Source organism: Chelmon rostratus, chromosome 5, assembly GCF_017976325.1.
Source record: "Chelmon rostratus isolate fCheRos1 chromosome 5, fCheRos1.pri, whole genome shotgun sequence".
In the NCBI taxonomy this organism is placed as follows: domain Eukaryota; kingdom Metazoa; phylum Chordata; class Actinopteri; order Chaetodontiformes; family Chaetodontidae; genus Chelmon; species Chelmon rostratus.
In genome coordinates, this window is record NC_055662.1 from 9227139 (window position 1) to 9253082 (window position 25944).

Here is a 25944-nt window from a genome sequence, read left to right on the forward strand (position 1 = left end):
GTGGTAGGATTACACACTGGACAGTAAACAGATTTGTTCAATGTCTTTGTTGCCGTTTACGTAAGGTTACTATTACCATAGTTCCTTCGACTTTTTCGGACAGTGGTCATTCGCGTAGATTGTCCTACGCAGCTGCCCGTATCAAAACAAGGAAGCGGCAACAACAGGGTAGACAAGTGTAGCCAGACGAAGAAAATATTTTAAAAACTCACATTTAGTACTGTAAACTAGCGGCATGACTTTACTGTATAAATTCCATATCTATGCCCTAGCATAGTTGAAACGTAAAACGTTTTCGTATGTATTTTATTTCGTAACGTTAACCTCCCTAGCTATGATGTTAAAAAATGCCAACGAGGCTAAGCAGGTAGCTAGTCAGCAGCGGTGCTGATGAAAAACGTTGAAATGGTGCGGAACATGTTTCGGAGCGGGTTTCTGGTCCGGGCCACACACACCCTCCTGACCTGGGCCGTAACCCTCATACTGTTCCTGCACAACACCGGTAAGTTAATTCAAAGTTGGACAACTTTGTACTTGATCAGTGCCGCCGGAGGAAGGTTACAATATCTGAAACCCCAGGCACAGATTTAATGTAGCCAAAGCAACATGTGCACTTGGCTACATTAGGACAAAGGTAAATCGTAGAGTAGATAGAGATTGATTTGTTCCAGGACTCCCTGTGAAGCTCCAGGTTCCCTCACCCATGCAGGTTCCCCACTGTTGTTGTTCAAATTTAGAAAACATTACTGAAGATATATTAGGATGTCCTTAAAACTACCTCAGAATACATCTTATTTGGATATGATTTATGCTCCATGTTGTTTGTCTGTAAATAAAGGAACAGAATGAAAGAACAGTTGGTTGCAGATTATGTTTTAATATCAAATGGATACTTCAGTGATGTAGTATTGCACCTCTGTAAAGGCAGAGGACTTTAAAGAGACAGAATTACCAGCAGAGGCCAAGGCATCCTGGTTACACAGGATCCTACATTTTCATAATGCAAGTGTCATTCATTAGATGCAATCAGGGTCATTTTTCAGACTTTTGAAAACTCTCTTCAAAGGCACAGAAGACACATATGACTGCGATGTAAAATTACTAATAAGAGGTAAAATTGGTGGAGGGCCCCTTTAATATTTTACCAAGGGCCTGAGAAAACAATTTATTTGGCTGGACTAGTTAAGCTCCATTGTTGTGTGTGTGTGCAGATTTGCGGAAGTGTGAGGAGCGAGGGGAGCTGCTGCTGCCGGCTCTTTTCCTGCTCCTGGTCGTGATGTCAGTGTTGTTATATTTCGCTGTTTCTTTAATGGACCCTGGCTTCGTTCTCACTGACACTGTCCAGGTGAGATCAACTAACAACGCCCAGACCACAAAAACCAAGCAGTCACATAAATTGCACTACAGTGGTTACTGTTCAGCAGCTCACTCCCAAGCCTCAAAAGCGTGAGCTTTCCACCAGCATATAAAATCACTCTGTGCTTTCAACTACATGATGTGGCAATGATAAGGCAACAAGTGCAAGAAAAATGGGACTTTGTCACACTGTCACATGTTTTAAAGTCTGTGTAAGGTGATTGTCATAGAGTACCGAAATGTATGTTAACCAGTAGCTGCCTAGCTGATAGGTATTGATCCAGAAACCTATACTGTACTATAAGAAATTGTCAGCATTGGTGTGAGTGTATGTGATTGGGGGCAGCCGTGGCCTAGAGGTTGGAGAAGCAGCTTGTGACCGGAGGGTCGCCAGTTTGATTCCCCCCACCGGACTGGCAGAGAAACTTGGGTGTGGTGGAGTATTCATTCCCCCCCTCCATTAGCCGGCTGATGTGCCCTTGAGCAAGGCACTTAACCCCCCAATATGCTCCCCCGGGCGCCTGATGCGGCAGCCCACTGCTCCTGTGTGTCTCACTGCATGTTGCATGTGCATGTGTGTGTTTCAGTAAATCAGCGATGGGTGAAATGCAGAGACTAATTTCCCAGTTTGGGATTACTAGAGTGAATAAAATTAAAAAATTAAATTAAATTAAACAGACTAAAACATGCATAGCCCTTTAAGTCAAGGTTGCAGTGGATGGCATGTGCGTACATGTACATGTGTGACCCACATCAGCTTGTGTTGCGCAGGGCGTTCAGGGTTCAAGCGAGGAAATGGAGTCGATGATTTCTCAGTCTTCGACCCCTCGGCTGCGGCGCTGCGGATACTGCCTGCTGCAGGTAACCAGCTGCTTCCAGCTGCCAACTCACTCTGTCTTCTTGTTAGTCATTGGCATGTGTGCTTTCTCAACAAGTGCTTGCAGTCACATGTTAGTATCATATTTTCTTTTTCTCTTTGCTGTGTTTTCAACACTTGTGACACACATCTGATATTCTCTTGATGTGTTTCTATTTCTATTGGATTTTGATTCATTTATTTTTGTAGTGGCTTGCAACAATTATGCAACTTTGGCAAAATTACAGTCAGACAACACTGTTTTGGAACGTCTTGTTACCCTGTTGCATGATGACTCAGATCAGCATAATCACAGTAAAACACACCAAATCCCAGAGGCAACATCATGCATTTAATACAGATCTTTTTGAAACAGTTGTCATATGAGATGTCAAAAGTGTTACTTGAGGTGTGAGTCACACTTGTGAGAGGTTAAAGTGCCGACTTGGTCTTTTAAGACTGAAAAAAAACTATGAATTTGTACATGTGTTACTACCAAATAAACATTTTCAAATTCTGCACATAGTGGTTTTAAAGACCTTGTCCGTGTACACAGGCTGCGTAGCAGAAGCAGCACATCACCATTGTAGAAAGAGCTTCAGTTCTCCATCAGTGTCTCAGGGTCTCTGCAGGTCTTGAAGAGTTAAAAAAAAAATTAAAAGGCTATTAAAGTTATTGAAATATCTGAAACTGAATTAAGAAGAGTCTAAAATATTTCCTCTTGATTCCCAGCAGTAATGTTAGTCATGAAGTGTTTTGGCTGCCATGAGACATTCTACACTAAACGTGGAACTATTTTAACAGTGGATTTTGCGGCAGGAGGCAGTTCAGTCCTTTTTTTTTTTCTCAGACAGCACCATCAGGAAGCTCATCCTCTCATAATGGGCCAGTGTTGATTTCACAGCCCCAATTCCAAAAAGTTGGAACGCTGTGCAAAACAGGGAACTACTGAAAGAAATGTAACATAATAATAAACCATTCTAGGCATTGTCTTTTAATACTTTGGCTAGTATGATTGTGAAAGAGGAATTACATAAATTGCATTCTGTGTGGTATTAAAAAGCTCTTCAGTTTAAATTGCAGAAACCCTGCTGCCTCCACAGGATGTGTTCAGGCACAATACTGAGTGTAGTCAACCCACATTGACCTGAAAGACCTGAAAGAGTTGTTTAGCTTTTTTTCCAGTTAAAATAGCACCTGTCTTTCTCTTGCTCTCTCTAACTCTCTTTCAAGCAGCAGCCAATGAGAGCGAAGCACTGTCAGACGTGCAAATGCTGTGTCCGCCGCTTCGACCACCACTGTCCCTGGATCGAGAACTGTGTGGGAGAGAGAAACCACCGCTGGTTCATCGTCTACCTGCTGGTGCAGCTGCTCGCTCTGCTGTGGGCTCTTCACATTGCTCTGTATGTCTGCTGAACACTTCCCCGTTTGTACTCTTTAAGAGAAATGTTCTTATATGGTCCAACACTTGCAGCCTCTGTTTGCTGTCTAATTATGAGCCAGTGAGAAATGATCACATGGTGACAGTGTCTCTGTTCTGAAGGTTTATCTCTACAACATTAGGAATGATTTTGAGAAGAGACCAATCTCTGTTTGTTGGGTAAACAGGGGCTTTACTTTGGCTTTACAAGCCAAAGAGACGTTGCGATGCAGAGCAGCAGTTTGCAGTGGGATGAGACTGATCTCAATCAACGATACCGCCAAGTCTCAGGCACTCATTATTTTCCGATTCCATAAAAGTGGTGGGTTTCGCTCCCCAGGATTTATGAGGGCTGAACAAATTTCTGAAGGTGCTGCCCTTCTACATGCTGAGTTGCTTCACATCCATCGATGTGAAGGATGCATATTTTCAGGTTTCAATAGCTCTGCATGATAGGTAGTAACCGCTCTTTCCGTTCGAAGGGTATCAGTTCAAGCTCATTTTTGTGCAGTGTTTGAATATTTGTTTTACCAAGCGCAAAGATCAGCTTGATTAGTTTGTGCCAATGTACTGCCAACAAATTCTTCATCTATTGCTGAGACTTAATTCTGATATCAATGAATTTAATGTAAATAATAATCAATAAATATGCTCGACCCTGTCATGAATAGATGGGTGTTAAATCTTCAGAACCAAAAATCGTAGTCCTATGTATATCATCTATAACCTAAACCTGAACATAACCATATGACTGCTGGTGATGTAAATGATGGGTACTGCACATAGCTTGGCATGACACTCAGCCTGCCAGGCATGGTTCAGGGCAGAGCACATCCCTGAACGTAAACATCACCATCGGTTGTATTTCTCTTAAACTCTAGCGTTTATCTTTCAGGTCTGGCATATCACCCAGCCTCACCTGGGAGCTGTGGTTCAGGGTGAACGGGTTCCTGCTGGCGACACTGGGCACTGTTGGTGTTTTTTCTGTTGTGGTGGTGCTGCTGCTGGGCTGCCACCTCTACCTGGTCTCCATCAACTGCACCACCTGGGAGTTCATGTCACGTCACAGGATCTCCTACCTGAAGAACTGTGGAAATGAGGAGAACCCTTTTGACCGTGGCGTCTGCTGCAACCTGTGGGATTTCTTCTGCATCTGCAGGACGGTGGTGTGGGAGCAAATGTACAACAGAAACACCCCAAATTCTGTCTGACCTCCACCCAGGTGACACCTGACCATCCAGAACAAGGTCAGACACAACTTTCAAGGGAAGGAAATCATGTTTCAACCTCAAAAGCAGAGATCTGAATTATTTTGGGTAGCACTGTACAACTGGATTGGACCATACATTGACTGGAGTGTGGCTCCAGAGATGGAAGTGTCTCTTTTTTTCATCACTTTGGTCCTGACAGAAATATCTCAAAACTATTGGATGGATTGTCATTTTGTCCAGACATTCATGTTCCCCTCAGAATGAATTGTGATCACCGGTCATCCTCTGACTTTTCATCTAGCACCATTCATCAGGTCAAAAAGGTTTAATACCAAAACTAATTCCCATCAGCACCAACTGTAACTGTGTACTTGTGTATATACTAAGTATTTCTGTATACTCAGGTGTTTTGACGCGTGTCATACTCTCCCTTAACAGTTAGAAAAGAAAAGAATTTTCAGGCTTTCCTTCAGGTTTTCTTTTTCTTGTTGAAAGAAAGAAAAAAGCCAGTCCTTCTGATCGATTTCTCAGGTCTGGTCACCACTTTCTCTTCTGGAAATGTTTCTGCTGTTGCCTCATGAGAGTGGTGACCCCACCCATTAGAACACTAATTGCCTTTATGTGTTGTCCAATGAATATTTTGTGCCTTTGGTTTTATGTAACTTGTTTTTAAGTAATTATTTTTACTGTTAAAAAATTATTTAACTATGAGATAATCTTGACACAGAGCCAAATATTAACAAACATTTTTTACTGTATTTGTTCTGTTTGTATTTATTGACAACAAGAGTACATTAAAACATTGATGATATGCATGTTGTTTATAGAGTACATCTGTACAGACTGACATTCCTAGTCAGGATGCTTCACATACTTACATTAATACAGTACTGACACAAGTAACATGTAATATTCAGCAGCATAAACTTAAAGTGCTACAGCAGCTAGTTCAACACTGGCCAGTTGTCCTGTTACATTTTAATAATTCAGCTGTCAATCTCGTCCAAAGTGTGTTCAGAGGGTTCAGTATCATACTCAGGGACACTTCAGCAGAACATGTGGCCATGAGGAGATATAATGGCCTCTCAGGAGATCGGAACTTTTAACCTTTCAGTTTCAAGACAGCGGCACGATTTCTTTAAAGAGCATCTTAACAACTTGAATGCGCCTTCTTCATATATTCAAAAATGCTCTCAAATTAAGAGCACCCACCTTACCCCTTACAGCTCTGACAGGTATATTTAGATTTTATAATGGCGAACTACTGGGAAAATACTTTTTGGGCTGCTGGGGTATTTTTCGTCACAGTACCACGAGTGGCCACTGGGACAAAGTAGCAGCAAGGCTGAGCGTCAGCGCTGCATCCAGCTCTCTGAATACATCCATGATCTGAAGCCCCTGAGTGCAAACTCAAACTTCTGAGACGAGAGCTAATGCGTTTGATTTCACCTGGAAGTCTTGTGTCATCTTATTAGACACCTCCATCCACTTTCAAAACAAAAGCCGGTAGCAGTGGTGTATGAGACAATCAAATCAAAACTGGTTAACATTACATTTCTAAAGTCATATGTTATGCAAATTAACACACTTTTTAAACCATCTTGGCAGATTACTTTTCAGAGTAGTCATGACCATCATTAGTTTAATCAATGTGGTTGTTTTACACTGGAGGCCAAAACACTGGAGTTGTACTTGTACTGGGAGGTCATGTAGCACAAGATGGCGTGACAGACTATCTTGGGTTGAGATGACAGATATTTTCTCAGTATTTCTCTGCTGTTGCACTGATCACTAAAGGCTGGGAGTAGATCAGTTACATGACTGCACATGTGATTCACAAACTCGTAAAAGTGCATTTAGTGTTAAGTTACTCTTTAAAGTGCCCTGCCTTATTTTAATATATTGCCCAGTAGCTCCCTCAGCTGTGGTCTTGAAAATGAGCATCTTCAAGGTATGTCCCTGCAGCCTCTCCTCTTCCTCTTCTTCTATTGGACTGACATCATTGGAGCTCAGTATAACAGAATATGATTTGCTAAATTCAAAATACATTTATTTCCTTACTATTATGGCTATATTAAAATCTCTATGGCTTCTTTTATACCACTAGCAATTACATGATTTCTAGTGCACAAGTTCACCACGGTGCCATGCACTTCTACCCTTGTAACAGAAAACAGTGGGTCAGGAGGAGACTGATATGTGGATGGGCACATCTTTGCTACGAGGGAATGACTTAACAAATACATGACACATTTCCATGTTGGATTTAACATCTTAAAAAAGGCTTGTAACCAGAAATTGGGTTAGCTTGTTTCATTTGTTTGGTCAAGGCAGTGGGCGAAGCCTGTCACAGTGATGCATAGAAAGGGCAGCACATACTGTACCTCTGAGGGACAAATACTGGAAATGAATACAATAAGCAAAGGCCACAAAGCAAGCTGCATCTGCCCTCGACACACAGGATGCATGAAGAGGCTACAACGGCTCATTAGTGGCACCTCGTCAACTTGGAAGAACTACATTTAATTTTACGACAACATCTTGAAAAAAGGAAACTTCATTTCAGCTACTGTATATTTTGTCACTGTTGGAATAATGAACCTGAACTTGATTAGCATGAAACTAGTAGCAGTTAGCATCAGCATATTAACTTCAGCAGTGACTTTGCTAAAGGAGCAAGCTTAGCCAGGTAGCTACAAAGCTAGTGTAGCTATCTCTAACAACTGGTTAGTGAAGCTTTTTTATTATTATTTGGCTGACATATGTACTGATACTGATATATCTGCTTATCTGGTCTCTTACAATTCAAGACAGTAGCTCTGTAATAAAACCAAATTTGGTGAAGCTAATACTGTAAGTAATTCTTTGGTTTTTGATGAGACTAGCAGAAATGTTGATTTAACTCTATGGCCATTTGTATTGATTTGAACCTTTTGTTGTGTTGTTAAAATTTTCCATCAAGTGTCTTTCAGTCAGTGTTGTTGACTGAGGCAACTCTAGTTGTACTTTTCCTTTGTCACTCTATGTCGTCATGATTTGTGAAACGTTTCCTCTCATCACATCACATTATTATGGCCTGTTTGCGACGGACGCACCAGCAGCTGAGACAGCCAGCACTGCTGCACAAGTGAGTCAGCATTACGTGTTAACTTTCAGAGGTATGACGGTCACCATTTTATACATTTTCGAGGCAACATAAGGCAGCTAACAGACACGCAGAGCTCGCTACTGGTGTATCAGATGCAACATTTGCAAAATTACGGAATCTAGCAAGAGGAAAAGTGGCCAAAATTATGACATCAAATAGACAAACACTGGATTGGCAATGAACAATGTTCACTAATACTGACTGAGAGCCAAGATAGTTCTTAACAAACATCAACCTTAAATCAAATCAAACATTATCAGTGCTTGACAAAATGTACTACTGTAATTTAAGTTTTGTTTGGACTATTTTGTACATAGCAAATTATCCAGTATTGGAGCATTGAAATTAAACTATAAAAGGAATAAAGATGTGGAAAGAAGAGGTGATAATGTTAAAAAACTCTTCAAGCATCCTCTATCAAATTAGTTTTATCTGTTTGTACATTTCACCTGACAAATCTCATAAATAAACTGTAATAGCAGGAGCAGGTGACGGTAGAGGAACAGTCAGAACAAATGGAGAGTATAAAGGGCTACAATCGCTTTCTTTGCTCTGTTAAAAACAAAAAAAGATGCTGCCTAGTCATTTGATCAATGATTGGCTGGATGACAGTGAGAACAGTCAGCAAAATCAGCCATGGGATCGTATGCAGTGTCCTGTTTGAAAACGATTAAGCTGCAGAAACATCCGTTTGGTGCTATTAAGACCAAGGTGGGAAACTTTCTTTAAGGGTTAATCATGTGAGATCTTTCCTGCTCCAGATGATAAAGTGACGATACAGGGGCTTGAAGGGTTGGTGGTCAATATAAATAGCGAAATGATTTTTGGTTCAGGAGTTCAGCTTTCTGGATTTCAAAAATTAACCACCTAGCCTGCGATCTGTTTTCAAACAATAAGGGGCTCCAACTAACAAATCATCTCATCTCTTTCCGTGGAAGAGTTTGACATTTTGTCCAGTGCGCCTGTTTGTGTTGTTGCTAGCTGTTTGCCCGTTTCCAGCCTTTGTACTAAGCTAAGCTAACCACTTGCTGACGTTAGCTTTATATTTAGGCTACCGTACAGATATCATTATTAATACACTCATCCAATTCTCAGTAAGCAAATAAGACTCCAAGATTTCCAAAAAAATGTTACACTATTATTATTATTTTTTTTTGCTTTATCAATTTAGTCTATAAACTGTCAAAAGTTTTGATGACCAGTGGCCATTCCACGTCACCAAAGATAAAATTATTGGCAGTTTTAAAAAATATTCATGTAAATGACATGAAATAGCAAAAGGATGCAAATCCTCATATTTGTAGTTGTAATTAACAAATGTTTAGAATTTGTACTTAATAAAAAAGTTAATTGGTTATTAAATTGGTCAATTATTAATACTTTGCCAATAGATTAATTAATTAACTAATACAACACAAAACAAAAGACTAAAGCTTTTAAGTTTTTATCCAAAACATCATGATTAAAGCAGCTGGTGAATAATTATTACTTGAATTACTTGACCTGCCTGTAGGGCGGCTGATTATAAGTAAATAAAGATGGTTTGTTACCTGCCAAGTTAAGAAACTTCCCAGCCACAAAACAAACGTATGAGTCTGGTGGTAATTTCCCACCCTGGTCTTTTCAGCTCGTCTTTCATCCATGCAAGGCGCAGAAGTCGAAGTCCGCGAAGGCTTCCTGCTGCTCGGCAGAGAGGCTGAAGGGCTTGGAGGGAGGCGACAGGACCGGCTGAAGTCGAGTGAACTCGCTGTCAAAGTTGCTGACATCCATGGACTCTCTGATTGACGGCAGGAACGGCGGTTTTACTTTCTTGGCCAGCAGGGCTTCCCAGTCGATGGTCTGGAAGACAAGGTTCCATCAGCAGAACAATGACGCTGTGCTTTCACACTGAATCAACATTAACTGATGCTTTTCCACACTTGTTTGTAAATTGAAGAAAACATATAATATGCCCATACATCATGTCCATAAATTAATCAGAGAGGGCAGAGTGATTTACCTCAAAGAATTTCTCTCCCTTGACCTCGTTTGCGTCCCTCTCTCCAGCTCCAAGCCTTTTCAGAGGATTCTTCTTCAGCAGCTGTAGACGGATGAACCAGCTTTGTTAATGTTGCTTTCAGAGAACTTCCTGGCAGTACTTCTCCCTGATATTTGCAGGCTTCAACTTGTCAAAGTTTATCAGTGTTCATTCTCCATTTAAAATAATTTCCTCCAACTGAATATTCAAAGCTATTGCAGAAATTCCATGACCAGCGAGATCCTGTTTCTCTATTTCTTTGTTGCAATGATTATAATCATATCTTAGCACCTGAAAAGCTGCAGTGCAAAAATTGAGGTAATACCAATGATCACAGTCCCATTAGGTTCAGTAATGTGTGTAGCAGATGAGATTATAATATGAAACATTGTCTGATTGTTACAGGTTTTTTGGCCAGGATGTGTATATTTACCTTGTTCAACCTAAACTAAATTGTGTTGAATTCATGAGATATCAAATAGTTAAGCGAGACTGGGGGAGCACCGGATAAGAGACTTTCACCTTCTGGATGATGGAGACAGCACCAGGAGGAAGAGAGCCTGGATACTGCACATCATCATTGACGATGCTGTCGAACACCTCCTCCTCATCCTCACCAGGGAATGGAGACTAGGAGCAGGGCAGGGAGATGCTGAGTTAGTGATATAAGTCTTTCATTCAAAGCTTTGATAATGGACAAAAAAATTGGACAACAGGTGATGGGGCACAACTGCAACAACCCACACAGAGAGCTGAATACACATTAACAACCTCTCCCACAAGCATCTCGTAGATGAGGACGCCCATCCCCCACCAATCCACTGCTCGGGTGTAGTTGTCATCTGTCAAGACCTCAGGAGCCAGAAACTCAGGAGTCCCACAGAACGTGGAGGTCCGATCTCCGTGACCCATCCCTGCCGAGATAAAGACAGAACAATGATCACAGGTCCACTGTGATCACTCCATGGGAATAATTTGACAATCAGCATAATCACAAAAAAAATCAACACATTGAGGCTCTCTGTAAATCTGTTAAGTCGTAGTGAATAAACAGGCCAAAAATAAGTACTAGCATGTGTATTTGGTGGGGAAAGTAGATGAGTCAGGTGATGTATAGACAGTGTGCCAAATCAATTCACCTTCTTTACAAAGCCCAAAGTCTGTGATTTTCACAAATCCATCTGCATCCATTAACAGGTTGTCCAGCTTCAGATCTCTGTGTAAGAACACACAGTACACGTCATTACATCTGAAGCTACAGGACCTGTACAGTGACATGAACTCAATCTCCAGCGTGACTTACCGATAGATGATTTTATTCAGATGCAGGAACTCTAAACCCAACAGGACACACGCTGAATAAAACCTGCACACATCAATAGATTTTAGAAAACTCTCTGTTACTATATTTACTGACTCTCTCTCGATCATAGAGGGACCTCCCTGATCATTTTTACAGTATAAACAAGCTAAAATATAAATACTCTCACATTACACATACATACTGTTTCCTAACAGTGCAGAGTCTTTCAACAACAGGAGGACATATTAACCTGGTCTGTGCCTCGGTGAAGACGTTGTTGTGGATGTGGATCATGAGGTCGCCGCCTGGTAAATACTCCATGACAAAGCAGACGTGGTCGCTGGTCTGGAAGCAGCCGTGGAGGTTCACCAGGAATGGATGTCTAGATGCGTTGATCATCTCAAAGATCCTCTTCTCACTCATGAGGCTGCAGAATAAGGCTTCAGATTAACAGGAGTTACTCTGAACTTAATATATGTCCTAGGTCTGTACAGTATAACAGATTGCCACCGTTAGACTCTGACTGAATGTCTTGAAAGTTGTATTACTGTTTCTTGTTAAGCTTTAGCTCATACTGAGGAACCTTTACTCAGTACTTACGTGTGGCCTTGGCTCTACAGGTAAACAACAACAACAAATTGTTTCAAGGTGTCTTTCAAAAACACTAAGAAATACAGACCCTAGGTCTCAGTTTTACCTCTGTGTTCTTTTACCTTAAAGCTCTTTCACTTTCAGCAAGCATTTCACTTGCCCTTATTTTGCTGTAATGGCTTTGCTAATTTGGTAAGAAATCGATGAAGGTTCTATATTCTGTTAAACAGGTTTTAATGAAGTAAAATGTGTGAATTGAATCAGTAAAACTAAGCCTTTCTCAAGGTGGATCATTGGCAATTGTTTTGGCAATTTGACACACTATAATTTTGCAGAGAAACTACCAAAGTTGGCTACTACTATAGTTTAAAGGGTCCATTTACTCAAATTACAAATGGATTTGTCTTCTACTTCCCCCCTGGGTGGACCTCTGTATACCTGTAGTTTTCTGTAGTTTAAATAAAAAAGACTTTCCCAAGCTTTCCCAGTCCCTTCACACACACACACACACACACACACACCTGTCCACTTCATCACGTGTCACAATGTCTTTTTTCTTCAAGGCTTTGATGGCGTACAGTTTTCCTGACTTCTTAAACTCTGCCAGCAGGACCTACACAGAAACCAAACAACTGAGGACAAACACGAGAGGAACTTTTGATCAAACAGGAGCTCAAGTGAAAAACTGTTACCTTCCCAAAGTGTCCTCTGCCCAGAACTGAAATATATTTGTAATCTTCCATCTGCATCCTTGTGAAAAAGACAAAAACGGAAAATAAAGGCCACGCTCTATCCTTAACCGTCACAGTATATAAGATAAGAAGTGTATGTTGTGTATGTGTGTGTACTTCAGAGCAGATACAGGCTGATCTTCACTTTCTTCTCTGTTGTTTATGGATGACTGCAAATAAAGACATGTTGGGAACATTTCACTATTCAATGATTCACAGCCATAAATCACAACCCAAGATCAATATGTCTCCAAATGTTTCTCTTCTTCTCTATGATCCACTGGATTTATTTCTGTCATCCTCAAAGAGAGCTTTACTTGGCTGGATTTTTTCAATGGAGTTTTAAAAAAAACTACAGTTTCACACTTTCATTTTTGATAAAAGTGTAAAGCAAAGAAAATACTCCAAGATTCAAAACGTAATAACGTCTTTAATGGCGGCTTCATCAGTAATCACTCACCAGCTTTTCTTGCAGCGCGGGCACAGATGACGCTGTACGTTCTGTAGTGATGATGGTGGAGGTGTTGTCTCCTTGGTCGATGCTGGTGGGGGAGGGCTGATCCTCAGTTATGCTGAGTCTGATTACTGGAGCTTCGCTGCAGATGTACAAGAAAGATGAAACAACAAAAAAATGGCAGTTGTTCAGTCATGGGTCCTCAATTTTATTCCAACTGGATCGTCCCACACTAAAAATCTGATGGCTCACGGTACTAAAGTTTACACCCTTCCAGTGGTGGAACCAAACTATGCACATTTACTCAAGTATTAATTAATCAACATGAAACCAAAGCTTTTAAGTTTTTATCCAGAAAATCAGAAATAAAGCAGTATTTTTAAAGTAGTTGTGCTTTACTTGAGTATTTCCATTTTATGCAACTTTAACTTCTATTCCTCCACATCTCAGAGTCAAATATTGTTTTTTTTCTCTGCTACCTTTGTCTGACATCTTTAGTTACAAGTTACTTTTCAGATTACAGTTTTTCTTATCCTTCCTGTCTGGTGGGAACCATGTATCTCTAAACCTGGTGAAATTGAATAAACTGAAGGATGACGTATTTCCTATGGGTTGAGAAAATTCTTAAGATAAATAAACAGTTTAAAAAGCCTCTTGGATTAGCTGGAAAACACATCATCACAAAGCATCACAAATGCGTGTTTTCCACAGGACAAACATATAATGATCTTAAAGAATATGATGAAGTGCTGCACATTAAACTACACACCAGCACATAAAGTAGTTACAATGAGTTCAGCCTTAATAATACTAATTTAAAACTTCAAATATAGTAAAACACTGACAGGGAGCATTTTACTGCACAGTGAGTACTTTTAGTTTCAGTTTTACTGATAATACTTACAGGTTTTGAAAGCAGAACTTTCACTTGTAGTGGAGTATATTCACAGTGTGATATTAGTACTTTTACTTCAGGAAAGCACCTGAATACTTGTCCCACTGCTGCTCTCTATTAAGTACCATCGAACACTATGTCAGGTAAAGTTATGATGCCTAGACTATTTCTGACCTTGGCAGTGGAGTGGTGGTTTGAGGCTCCTTCTCAGTTGCACGTGGGGTGTTGTTGGCCATGAGGTCGGGGGTCATAGACAGGGACGAGCTGAATGTGGTGAAGGAGCTGTAGCGAGGGAGGATGCTCATCATCAGATGACCCCATGTGGCAAAATTCATGTTCATCTGGGCTGCTCTGAGGAAATTCTTGCCTGAGGAAGAAAGACATTTTTCATAGACATCAACCGACAAAGTAAAAGTAAAGAAAATGAACCTTTCTAAAAAGGGTGCTTCATAGCATCAAGGTACACTGCAGAAACAGTGACTGAAGATGAAGAAGTATGAAATCTGTGTCTGTATATAGGTCGTTCATCTGTACCTCTCTCTTTAGTGAAGATACATCTCTGACGTCTCAGTTTCGGCTGCCGCTCAACAACAGCGTCGATGAATCGAAGCTGAAAAATCCATAAGAATTTGTTTTGGGACATTCACTTGGGTTTATGCCTCGATTAAGAGTTCATGAACATTTTATATATATTCTAAACAAAAATAATACCATGTGTAAATTAACATACAAACTGAGAAAATGACATTTAAACATTAAGAACATTCATTTTCCATGCTTTTCTCCACAGAGAGAACACATTAATTTTATCATTTCAGAGTTACTTCTGCCCAGAAACATGGAGCTTTGCTGTCCTACAGCAGGTGGGTCATAGGTGTACCTTGGCGTGGAGGAGGCCCTGGGGCTCCAGAATTAACTGGTTGTGGTTTGGATTGTCCATCATCTCCTCCAGTCGCAGGAACTTGATCGCACACATCGCCCTCCGGTCCCCCCAGAAGACACCGACTTCCAGCTCTCGAGACTATCAGCAATTTGACAGCAAACACAACAAGCACACAATCAATGAACACAAGCAATAACTGACGCATGTCAATTTACCGAAACAAACAGAATTCAACTGAGGGTCTGACTGTGGCGATATAATGAACTGATGAAGTGGACGATGAATTTGGGCCTTGACAGTTTACTCAAAAGACGGCTGGCACACAGTATAACTTTAGTCTTTTTGATAATAGTATTCCAATAATATAAAAAATTGAAAAACTCATTGCTTTAAAAGGTGTCAGGATCGTATAATTCTTTAGGTTTCCAAATGTAAAATCTAGTGTGGAAAACAAACAAACAAAGCTTTGAAATGTTTTGCTGCAGTCAGAGGAAAAATAATACGCAGGATCTGAAACTGGTTCACCTGATTTCCTTCTCTGATTTCAAAGTTTTAACTGAGTTTAAACTGAGAGAAAACCACATGCTAGCACTTTCCTCTATTTCAATTCATGAAACAAAAAAACAAGACACTTTGAAAACTTTCACTAAAGCACCGTTGCTTATAGCTTATAGTTGTTACCTACTAGTACATTTTCTGTGTAATAACTGATTGAGATTGTTAAATGAATCAATATCTACAGGTATTAGAGAGACACCTGCTGGTCACTGACAGAACTACAACAATAATAAACCAGTGCAGAACAGCTGCTACAAGTAACTGGTCAGAGGAGTAGAGCATGCTGCACAACAGCTTCTAGTGCTGTTGGGAGGACTGACCCTGTGTATATATCCCATGTCAGCACACACAACGTTACTACAGCCTCTAAGCTGCTGATGCTTTTTGTATCTGCAACACCGTCACAGAGGCCCATTCATCAACAAGGAGAACCTGGCTATTTCAATGCTGTCGTGTGTCTGCAATTCAACTTATTTCAGGCTGAAACAGGATGATCAGGAGGGAAGTAAATACACAGGAAAGCTGCTTGAATGTGGGTGGTGCGGATCAGAATGAACAAGAAAAATGACTCACAGCTATTAAAAGTTAGTTTACAGTAAAGGAGGTTTAAATGATGGGAAATCTGTGGTGGAGCTATTGTTTCAGTTTCTCTCATTCTTTCTATGTACCAAACTTTCCACTACAATTGGCATGATCAAAAACTTTGTTGTTTAATAGGTATCATTTAGTTAACAAAGCAAAAGATTCATTTTTCAAAAAAATACCAGAGATAATGCTAGATTTTTGCAGTAACTCTGGTTCTCCACAAAGTGGGCTCCACTTTAACAGGGTTAGATTTATGTCATGTCATGTTAACTGATCCATTTACCTCCATCGTGACTGACTTGTAATAACGGTTCATAACCAGCTTTATGGTACCACCTACCCAGGATCCCCAGGTAATCCAACGAGAACCACACTAAGCTGCATTTGATTTGTAATACAAGCCACTGGAGAAGCTTTAATTTTTGATATCTGGAGTACTACTATAGAAACCAGGATACTGAGGCACATAAACACCTGATCCAAGTTTCTGTTGTCATGTCTGCAGGTGCATCATCCACTCGAGTTACATCAAAGTTATTCAGCAAAACTGAACATATAATGAATAACAGAGTAATCTAAATTCAAAGTGTCATCCTGTTCACTGAAGAAGACCATGAGATGCAGTTGAAAGGTTTGAAAATCTAGTAAGTGTACTTTGAAGCTTACATTATCTTGTCACATACAGTATACTGTCCCCTGTCATCAAGAATAAGCCTCCAGGCTCGAAAGATATTGTGATGAATAATATAATGATGATCTTTGCACCGACATCAGTAGTATGGATCATGTTTGAAGCACGTAAGATAAGAGATACGATTTTATTAACGCCCTGCAGGGGAAATTCTGGTGTTACTAGCAGCAGGCAATAGCAGTAGGGAAATAGCAACAGAATAGAGAAATACAAAATAAAAGCTGACACACACACACATATATATACAGTATATGTACATTTTATACAAAGAACTATAAAAAATATTGCCATAAAAATATAATGCCAAAAATTGTAGAGAAGTTTTAGCAGAAATTGCACATTAATTGAAATTGGTGGGTACGGATAAAATAAGTACAGCATTTACACTATTGCACTATATGTTCAAAGCAAAGTGAAGTGGGTTTCTCCATGTTTATGCGAATGCTTCATATGATCAAAATCAGGGTAAAGGTATATCATAGTGGAGACTCTAACAGACTTACTAGCTGACGGACTCACTGCATATCTGTGACTGCACTCACCCGCTCCAGCTGGATGCAGAACGTCTGGTCCCAGCTCTGCCTGCTGACGGCTGCCCAGCGTGTCCGGCCGACCACTCTGGTGTCCAGCCTGAGCACCGCACTGACCTCCGCTGAGAGACAGAAAATATCTCCACTGAAACCAAAAATTCACAGGCTTGTTCCTAACAACTGTCAGGGTCTATCCTATTGGATCCCCGCTTACTTAATCAGTGTGTTAAACCAGACTAAGGCAATAGTCTGATTATTACAAATATCAACTCAACACCTTGACCAGGTGAGTTAGTTAAAATCTGAGTGATGTTAAGTGGATTAATTTGTAAGTTTACAACAGTATGTGCACCTTTGTCTTGTTTCTTTCGTGTTTTTTACACATCACAATCAGTCAGAAAGTTCAAGTAAATTGTTTATGTCACCTGTGAACTACTTTCAACAGTTAAAACTAAATGTTCTCCGGACAAGAGAATAAAACTGACAGAAACATCAGAAAAAACATAGATATAAAACATCTTAAGCCTATGGCTGCATGAGAAGCTGAGTATTAGCAAAGTGCTGTGGCTGTGTGGACAGTTCAGTTACATGAACTTAAAGCTGCACTCGTATTTTTTTTTACTGCTTTGATGTAAAATACCTTGCAGTGAGTTGGCAGACTCACGGCTCGGACATATTGTCTAACTTCTGCTTGTTTCCACTTTCAGCAGACACAGAGCAACATTATCATCCCATTGAACGTCTTGTTTGCATCCACGTGATGAATTTATTTGCATTCATTCTGCTTGTAGCTCATGTTTGGTCTCCATTAACTCCTGAGAATAATATCTGACTCTTCAGCCGCTGGATGTCCAACCGTCTTCACCAGGTAAGTAATCTGTGACTGTGTCTTTCTGCTCAGCAAATGTGCACTGTGGGTTTATCTGAGCTCATTGGCTGAAAACAGCTGCTGATGCCGCTGGAAACAGCTCTGACGTGCGTAAAAATAAGACAGGGAGCTAAAAATGTCACAATTAGAGTCTTCTAATTGAGTCCAGGGGAGGACTCAAATGCAGAGAAACACACATTCAAGGCAAGCCGGTAGGATGAAGGGAAATTTACTAAAAGCAATGGTCAGGAACAGGTTTAAAAGTGGGCAACGAGATGGCAGTATGAAAACAAGAGGTGGGCAGGGAGCTGAAGGAACAGCAGCAGAACAGACAGGTGAAGTAGCGATGAACCAGGGGATTCATCAGCTGACACAGACACAACTGGGACGAAAAGCTCTGTAGAAGGGCAGAGCTGGGTCATTTTCAGTGGGTTCATCACAAGTGACAAATGAAAAATCTTACAATAAATGTGGTCATTTGATTCATTGTTGGTATAAAAAAAATACTGACTAGTGGAGCTTTCATTAAATTCATCAATGTAAGGAAACCAATGAACAGCAGTGACATCCCTTTGGTTCCCTGATTAAGAAGTTGTTTCGATGCACTTCAGTGACTTTATGTTCCACACCAAAGGGTTTCTCATGTTTATATATTGATTGCAGGCACTACAACTAAGAGCACCAGCTAAATATAAAAGTAGTGTGGGTCACCCAAGAGGGAATAAAACCTGAAACATTAATGCTTTTAATGGCATGCTATTCCCACTGAGCCAAACAGGAAAACTCAACAGTGAATGAGGATTAATTCTCTACTATCTCTATTCTACTTCCAAAGCTGAAAACTTATGATCAGTTCATACTTGCTTGTCATTAGTCTTTTCTGCTCTGAAAATTGAAAGTAAATATCAGCCGATTGAGCAAATGGCTTTCTGAGAGGACATCCTTCCAACATCTTTGGTAGAGAATATAATGTAACACAATGCAATAAACACACTGGTTGTTATATTAGAGTATCCTGTATGCAGGTAATTCATACTTTACAAAAAGCACGTTTCAAATTGAAGAAAAGACTTTTAACATCTGTAAGCAACAGCCCTAAATCCATGCAAACAAAACAACAAACTAACTCAACTAACACTAATATTCACAGACAGTCGATTGAACAAGCACATATTTACATGTCATGACCCTACTACTTTACCTGTTCTGCATTTTTTATATTCTCATTTCTATTGGGGCACTTTATTTTATGCGTTTTCACATATTTTCCTAAAACTTTCAAAGGAAGTTTTCTGGAAAGAACTATGTAATTTGGCACTAATTAAAGGACTAATTAATACTTCTACCCTCCTACATGTCAGAGGCAAATGAGATGTAGGGGAAAGCCTGGACAAATTTTACAGAACAGCTCAATATATACCCGAGTCAATATTTATTCATTATTCATTTATTATTAGAAAATGTTACTCTCCACAGTTGTTGTACTGTATTCTTGCCTGTAGACAACTGTCACATTTTTACAAGTTGAGCTGACCAGCTGTGTGCTGACAAAAAGACACTTTGTAATCAGAGTCTAGTGGAAATGTACCACTTTATTACTTTTACCATTTATGATTAATGCCAAAATACATAGTTCTATCTAGAACCTACCCAGACTGTTACTGTCTTATTCTGAATTCAACTGTACTTGAGTGATCAATAACATTTCATCCTCCTGTCCAATATCTTCAACAGGAGACACAGCTGAGAAGCTCAACTTTTTAGCAAAATAGTAGAATGTAAAAACTAAACTAAATACTTTAAAAATGCAAAGCGTCTTCTTACCAGAGTGTCCATCTGTCCTGTGAGCAGCTGGTGAACTGTCCTCACTGGGACTCAGATGGTTTTCCAGCTCTGGGTTTGTCAGAGGTTTTAGTAAATCCTCACATCCAAGAAGCCTGACTTCAAGTTTGCCTGAAAAAATAATGAAGAAAATTTGATTTGGACTTCAAAAACAGAATATCTGACTCTCAGTTTACAATGAACAATATAATAAATAAATAAATAATTAAATGAGTTTTACTATTAAGTGTAGCAATAACTTCCCATAAGCTGAGCACTGTTACTTATTATACTTACAAAATACTTCAGAAACCTACAGTGTGTAACCATGCCTGTTTCAAGTGCCTGGCAATGAATCAGTTAAGACAGTTGACTGAAATGAACACAGCATTTCAAAATAAAACCTTTCATTTGCCAGAATGAATAAATCTCTCGGACTGAAGCCTTTAATCAGAGCTGTCTGGAGCTGCGCACTGAGCATTCACATCCTCATTTTCTTCATTTCACTGTAGTGCTAACAGCTGTGGCGCAGAAAATCACCCCGAGTGTTTTCACCGCTCTGAGACTCGCTCTCATTATTCACTGCCAACAGAGCAACTCCAGGATTTGTCTCCTCGTTACATCATCAAAAGGCCTTTTTCTTGCCTTGTGCAGGGAAAGACTGGCTTACAACTGAACCGTCCAAAACCAACAGATTACATGTCCCGATTATCCACTGCCAGAGGTCAGTGTATGGTAAACCATGTTCAAACACAGGGTGTCTATGATACTACTGAGAACGGCTGCATAACTGAGTGAAAAAACACAAAATATTCTACTTGCAGGTATTTTCTTAGAAGTAAATCTGGTTTACAAATATGCATTTTAAGTATCTTGGTGTGCAGAATCCACAGCCTACAAATCAGACTGAATATGAGGGAAAGTGCTTGACTCTATATACTGTATAATAAAAATTGATCCATTTTGTCAGTGTTGTTCAGAAACAGCATAACTTGCAGTTACAATTACCAGTTAAGGAGGCAGGTCTGATGGAGAAATTGGACAGGGAGGTGGACAGGGGACATCCAGGTCTGGAGCTACGAGGAGACGGGGGTCTGTCTGAAGGGTCGACCCCCGCTGCAGGCTGCTCAAGAGGCTCCTGGTTGTTTTCCTTCAGGCATTTCTCCAGGGACAGCCGCAGAAGATCCAGCTTCTGGGAGGACTCCTGCACCCGGGACTGAGCCTGACAGGAAGATAAACATTGTGTTGTTATGTTTGGTCTTTTTTAACATAGTGCTGTTTGGTATTTTGGGATATGGTCAGTGCTGCACTTTGAACATGAAGATGTTTTCCAGACTTTAGACTTAAACTAGGATTTATTTTTCCTTTTATTTTGTGTTTTTATTGAATATCAGATTTGATCAAATCAGATCCATCAACTTTGGCACGGTGAAGATTCCACTCTGACCAAAACTAAACTGAAACCTCACATGAAACTTGATTTCTGTTGCATACTTTATGTTTTCAATTAACCCTTAAAGGACCATATTGTATCTGTGCTGCTGGATGTATTAGCTCATTCCATACAAATCATGAAGATTTTATATGACTGAATTGCATTCATTTCTACACGGTGTAAAAATCAACCACAGGAAATGTCAGAAGTTACAGAATAATAATAATAAAGAAATGAGGTAACAAAGGGGGGCTTTTCAAATCAGTCGAAACTGCATTCCAACAATAATGCTTCAAACATAATGCAGTCTTAATTACACAACCTACACAAGAGTGCTGGGGAATGTTTTGTATATTCTGGTACTCTTATATTCTTGTACTGTAGAATGGTCGGCAGTAATGTGCTGGAAAGTATACGTGATATGTAAGGGGCTACAACTTGCAAAGACTCTAGCGTGACTCTCAAAGTTTCTTAATAAACGTACTCTTCGTGTCTCCCAAATTTTGTCTGACATTGCATATGGTACCTTAAAGCTCTGCTGGGTATGAGTCTGCTTTCAGTGAAGATTTTCAGTGATTTAAAGGCTGTTTCAGAGGCATTTCCACCCTGACAATAACTCAATTACTTAGAAAGTTCTATGTTTTTGACAAGAAAATGGACCAGGCATGTTATTCTACAATGCAGTTAACAGGTAAAAAATGGAGGGTAAAGTTACATGAAATGTGCTGCGGAAAGCTAATATCCATGAATTCTTTTTTTACCCAATTTTCCAAACTTGGTAACAATACTTGACCATAATTAAAATCAGCATTCTGGCTCCCCTGAACTCAAGCTATTTTAAACTAAATTGATGAGCCCTGAGTCCTACCTCAGCCAGCGCCTTCTGGTCCAGCGAAGAGATTCCCTTCAGCTGCTTCACCACATCTTTGGCCAGCACCAATGCATCTGTCTCTCTCTGTATGTAGTGCTGCAACTCTGCCAAACGAGCATCCGCAGGACTGACAGCGACTGGAGACATCCCTGTGAGAAAGATACAAAGAAGGAGACAGAGTATTTCAGCATGAAGGAATTCATTTCGGACAAGCATTACATCCTCATAGACCCTCGCTGAAAATTTTCATTCCTGCAATAAATATTTATAAAGCTGTAGTGAGACATTTTCTTTAAAATGTCACTGTGCCCCAGGCAAAGGTCTTAACATTAAATTTTTTTTATGTTTCTGGCATTTAGCTGACACTTATCTGAAATGTAGGTAAGCTCTAAAAGGAGAGATAAAAAACCGACTGGGAGAAAAACCCTGTTGCTAAGTTAATATAAGGAGACAAGCACTGGAGAAGAAAAACTGTTACATAAAACATGGCACTCTTTTTTTCTCTCTTGCTGCTTAGGGCTTTGGTAATATTGACTTATGAATGTCTAGTCTTAACATGTTGATCCATTCATCATTATCTTCCTGAACAGCTTGAATGATTCTCTTAAAACACGAATAGTGTACTGTGGGAGAATAATGCCATAAACATGGTTAAATGGCTTCTGTATGCTGGATTTTTGTATGGGATATAAGAAAATTTCTCAGCATTTCATAATCGAGTCCTGCATTTTGCTTATGTCTGTAAAAGTGCTACTCTCCACTGGCAGTAACAGAAGTTACTTCATCTCTATTTTGATTACATGTGTTACTTTTCCTATGAAAAAATGATGAAAACTGTGAACAAAGCAGCAATACTTAACATATTGATATTTGTTTTGTTTTTTTGGTTTTTTTTTACATTTAGCTGACACTCGGATGCACAGTGAATTAAACTGCCTGCAATAGTAGAAAGGACTTCAATTCCTGGCAGATCACAACATTATGAGGAATCAATGAGTGGAAAGGAAGTCAGAGGTCAGGGACAGGAAATATGAACCAAGGAAACAAGGCACAGTGTTACTTGTCTCATATTTCATATTCTGTTACTGTCACGCCAGGAATCATTTTGCAAGTGTTAGTTTTAGGGTTTAAAAATGGCACACATCTCCAGTTAAGAATTAAATGTCACATTTACTCTCTGTCTCTATTAATGCTGTCAGAGTGGTTTCACTTTCCGGATTATACAGATAAAACCGACAAAGATGACAGTTGGCAGGAAGCGCGGTTCAGCCAATACGGGTTTTTGATACAAGCGCTGATATTTCTGAACAGGCAAAAATTTCTAATGTTACTCTCTGAACTGGACTTTTTAAAACCTAAAACCTGCACTTTCCGACAAGAACCACTTTTAAAACGTCTAGATTGCGTCTGTGGCCAAGGAAACCTTACTAAAAAACTAAGGTAATAGATTTTTTGCAGCTTGTTACAGCATGTCAATCTCAACCTCTTCTTTGAAAAAGGAAGCTCTGGCATACATTACCGCCTTCAATTGAACTGAATCATTAATTAAAGCATAACATTTCCAAAACACAAATCTAGAAGAAACAATGCTTGCAAAAGTGACCGTGCTTGCAAAACGGCTGAGATACATCAAAGAGAGAGGTTTGAATATTGTTATTTTGAAGTCTAACAGCTACAATTTCACAATGTATTCATACCCATAACCTCCTCATTTAACTCTGCCAAGCAGTTCTCAACTGTTTTACCTTCAGACTGCCAAAAACAAAAGTCTTTGTAAGGTGTGATCCTTCAAAACAGAGGCAGGACATTGACCTCTGACACCAATTTTTTTTTTTTTACAAAAAACAAACAATAACCATGACATGTAGTATCTGCAGGGAATGACTGAATTGGTTATCAATACCAATGACTCGGTGGTTTCTTTAGCAGACGCAGAGGCTTCTAGTTTTCACTACTCAATTTCCAGCCTGAGCCCCCATCACATTTCTAATCGTTCAATTATAGATTTGAGCTTCGGAGGTCAAAAGGCCTTCAAGGTTTTTGAGCCAAAAAATGGCATCACTGTTCCAATAGGTTGTTATCCATTATGTTTTTTTGCAAATCTGACTGCAACAAACTAGCCATACAATGTGTCACACACGTGTTGATGTTGTTGCAGTTGCTACTGGTGACTGGTAATATCTCTAATTTTATATAAAGAATGCATGTCTCTAAAATTAAAAAATATCTGATAATTTGTCATTATACAAAAAAAAAAAATGCTTTTCCTGACATCCAGTGACCCTGAAAAGGGGTCATGGCCCAGGACTCTGACCTCCATGTGTAGAGCTGTCCTGGTTGCCGCCACCATCACCTCCAATACCCCCGCCGCCACTGCTGCTGCCAACCTGGGTGACTTTGATAATCTGCAGTCGGATCAGCTCGATCTTGGAGCGGCTATCCTGCAGCATCTGCTGAGCTGTGGACAACATCTGATCCTAGATAACGACATCACATCAAGAGACAACAATCCCCGCTTCGTCACCATGCTTTTTCCCTGACAGGTCAGCTGGGATGAGAGCACATTTGTAAACAACACCCTGACTCAAGACAGCCATAATTTATCATAACAAGTGGTGGAACATGAGGATATCACCAGCGGCAGTGCTGCACATACAACTCATTTCCATACTGGACAAAAACAAATGCCAAAGAAGAGATGGAATAAGTAAGAACAATGTGTTCAGATCAGGTGGAAACGGTATGACTTTGCACTTCACTAACCTCAGGGTGATGCTCTGGCTCCTTGCTGAATAAGGACTAATTTGTCATCGTCTGTGGAGGTGGCGGGGGGACTTCTCGTGTTGCGTCTCTCCACCTTCACTATCCTTGAAACACAAGTCCCCTGATGTTATGGTGCGTTCACACACGCACACACACTGACAGAGGGCTCTTCTGATGCGGCTTCTACATCTTGAAACCAGGATCACACAGCCTGTCCTCCTGTTTGTTTTTCCCTCCTTGCAGACTCTTCTGCAGCATCTCCTTCCCACTGCATCCTCATCCTCTGCTCTGTAACCAAATCCCTTTCTCTCTCTCTCTCTCTCGCTCTGTCTCTTTTATGGGGGTTTCTCTCTGCAGGGGGACGGCAGAGTTCCTCTCCTGTGCCAGCTCTGCTGCTGCTGCTGCTGCCGCTAGTCTGACAGTGCTGATCGCTTTCTCTGGGCTCGGCATTGGCCACTGCATAACCACATGTTCCTATGCTGTCACCAACCAAAAGACAAACATTGAGCTGCTGCTGCTGCTCTCTTTGGGACAAGGCAGAGATCAGCCTGCAGTGTTTTGGAGATTTGTTTAACCTGCTCTGACAAGAAGGGGTTGAGAGAGACATAAATAACCATACTGATCATAGTCAACATACATCAAGAAGGTGGGAAATCAAGGAGCTATGGTGTACTGAACATGATCCTGGACATACAGCTAACTATAGGATTATGTTTACTGACAGTACTGTGAATGTTTCCAAGCCATGCATGTAAACTTGTCTGCATACGTGACAGCTCCGTGGTTGTCTTCTTCTCAGCTGTCTGTTGCCCTGTCAAATCATAGCTGACTAATTGAAAGCGATTAATATATGAATAACACGTAGACATAAAAGGCCACACTTGAATAGACTGTCATTCCTCACCATACACTTGTTATAATTAGCCAATTACACGTCGAGTATCTTAAAGGTTTTCC

The 25944-nt window shown here is 40.2% G+C and overlaps 2 protein-coding genes across 2 annotated transcripts; one reads left to right on the forward strand and one right to left on the reverse strand.

Moving 5' to 3' along the window:
- Positions 1–150: 150 nt before the first annotated feature.
- On the forward strand, positions 151–5648 carry LOC121606635 (palmitoyltransferase ZDHHC12-B-like). Its single transcript, XM_041937080.1, has 5 exons — positions 151–502; positions 1212–1345; positions 2128–2217; positions 3449–3615; positions 4528–5648. Exons 1-5 carry the CDS (start codon positions 391–393, stop codon positions 4841–4843), a joined length of 819 nt encoding a protein of 272 aa, XP_041793014.1. The 5' UTR covers positions 151–390; the 3' UTR covers positions 4844–5648.
- Positions 5649–9480: 3832 nt separating this feature from the next.
- Positions 9481–25221, reverse strand: LOC121606373 (serine/threonine-protein kinase N2-like). Its single transcript, XM_041936647.1, has 20 exons — positions 24988–25221; positions 24539–24701; positions 22222–22373; positions 20927–21140; positions 19922–20050; positions 17242–17351; positions 14863–15003; positions 14517–14592; positions 14157–14349; positions 13094–13229; positions 12751–12803; positions 12595–12652; positions 12424–12515; positions 11562–11738; positions 11312–11374; positions 11148–11224; positions 10780–10922; positions 10531–10638; positions 9991–10071; positions 9481–9830 (listed from the first exon to the last, which is right to left on the reverse strand). The coding sequence occupies exons 2-20, from the start codon at positions 24693–24695 to the stop codon at positions 9627–9629; spliced, it is 2364 nt and encodes a 787-aa protein (XP_041792581.1). The 5' UTR covers positions 24696–24701; positions 24988–25221; the 3' UTR covers positions 9481–9626.
- Between the last annotated feature and the right edge of the window lie 723 nt (positions 25222–25944).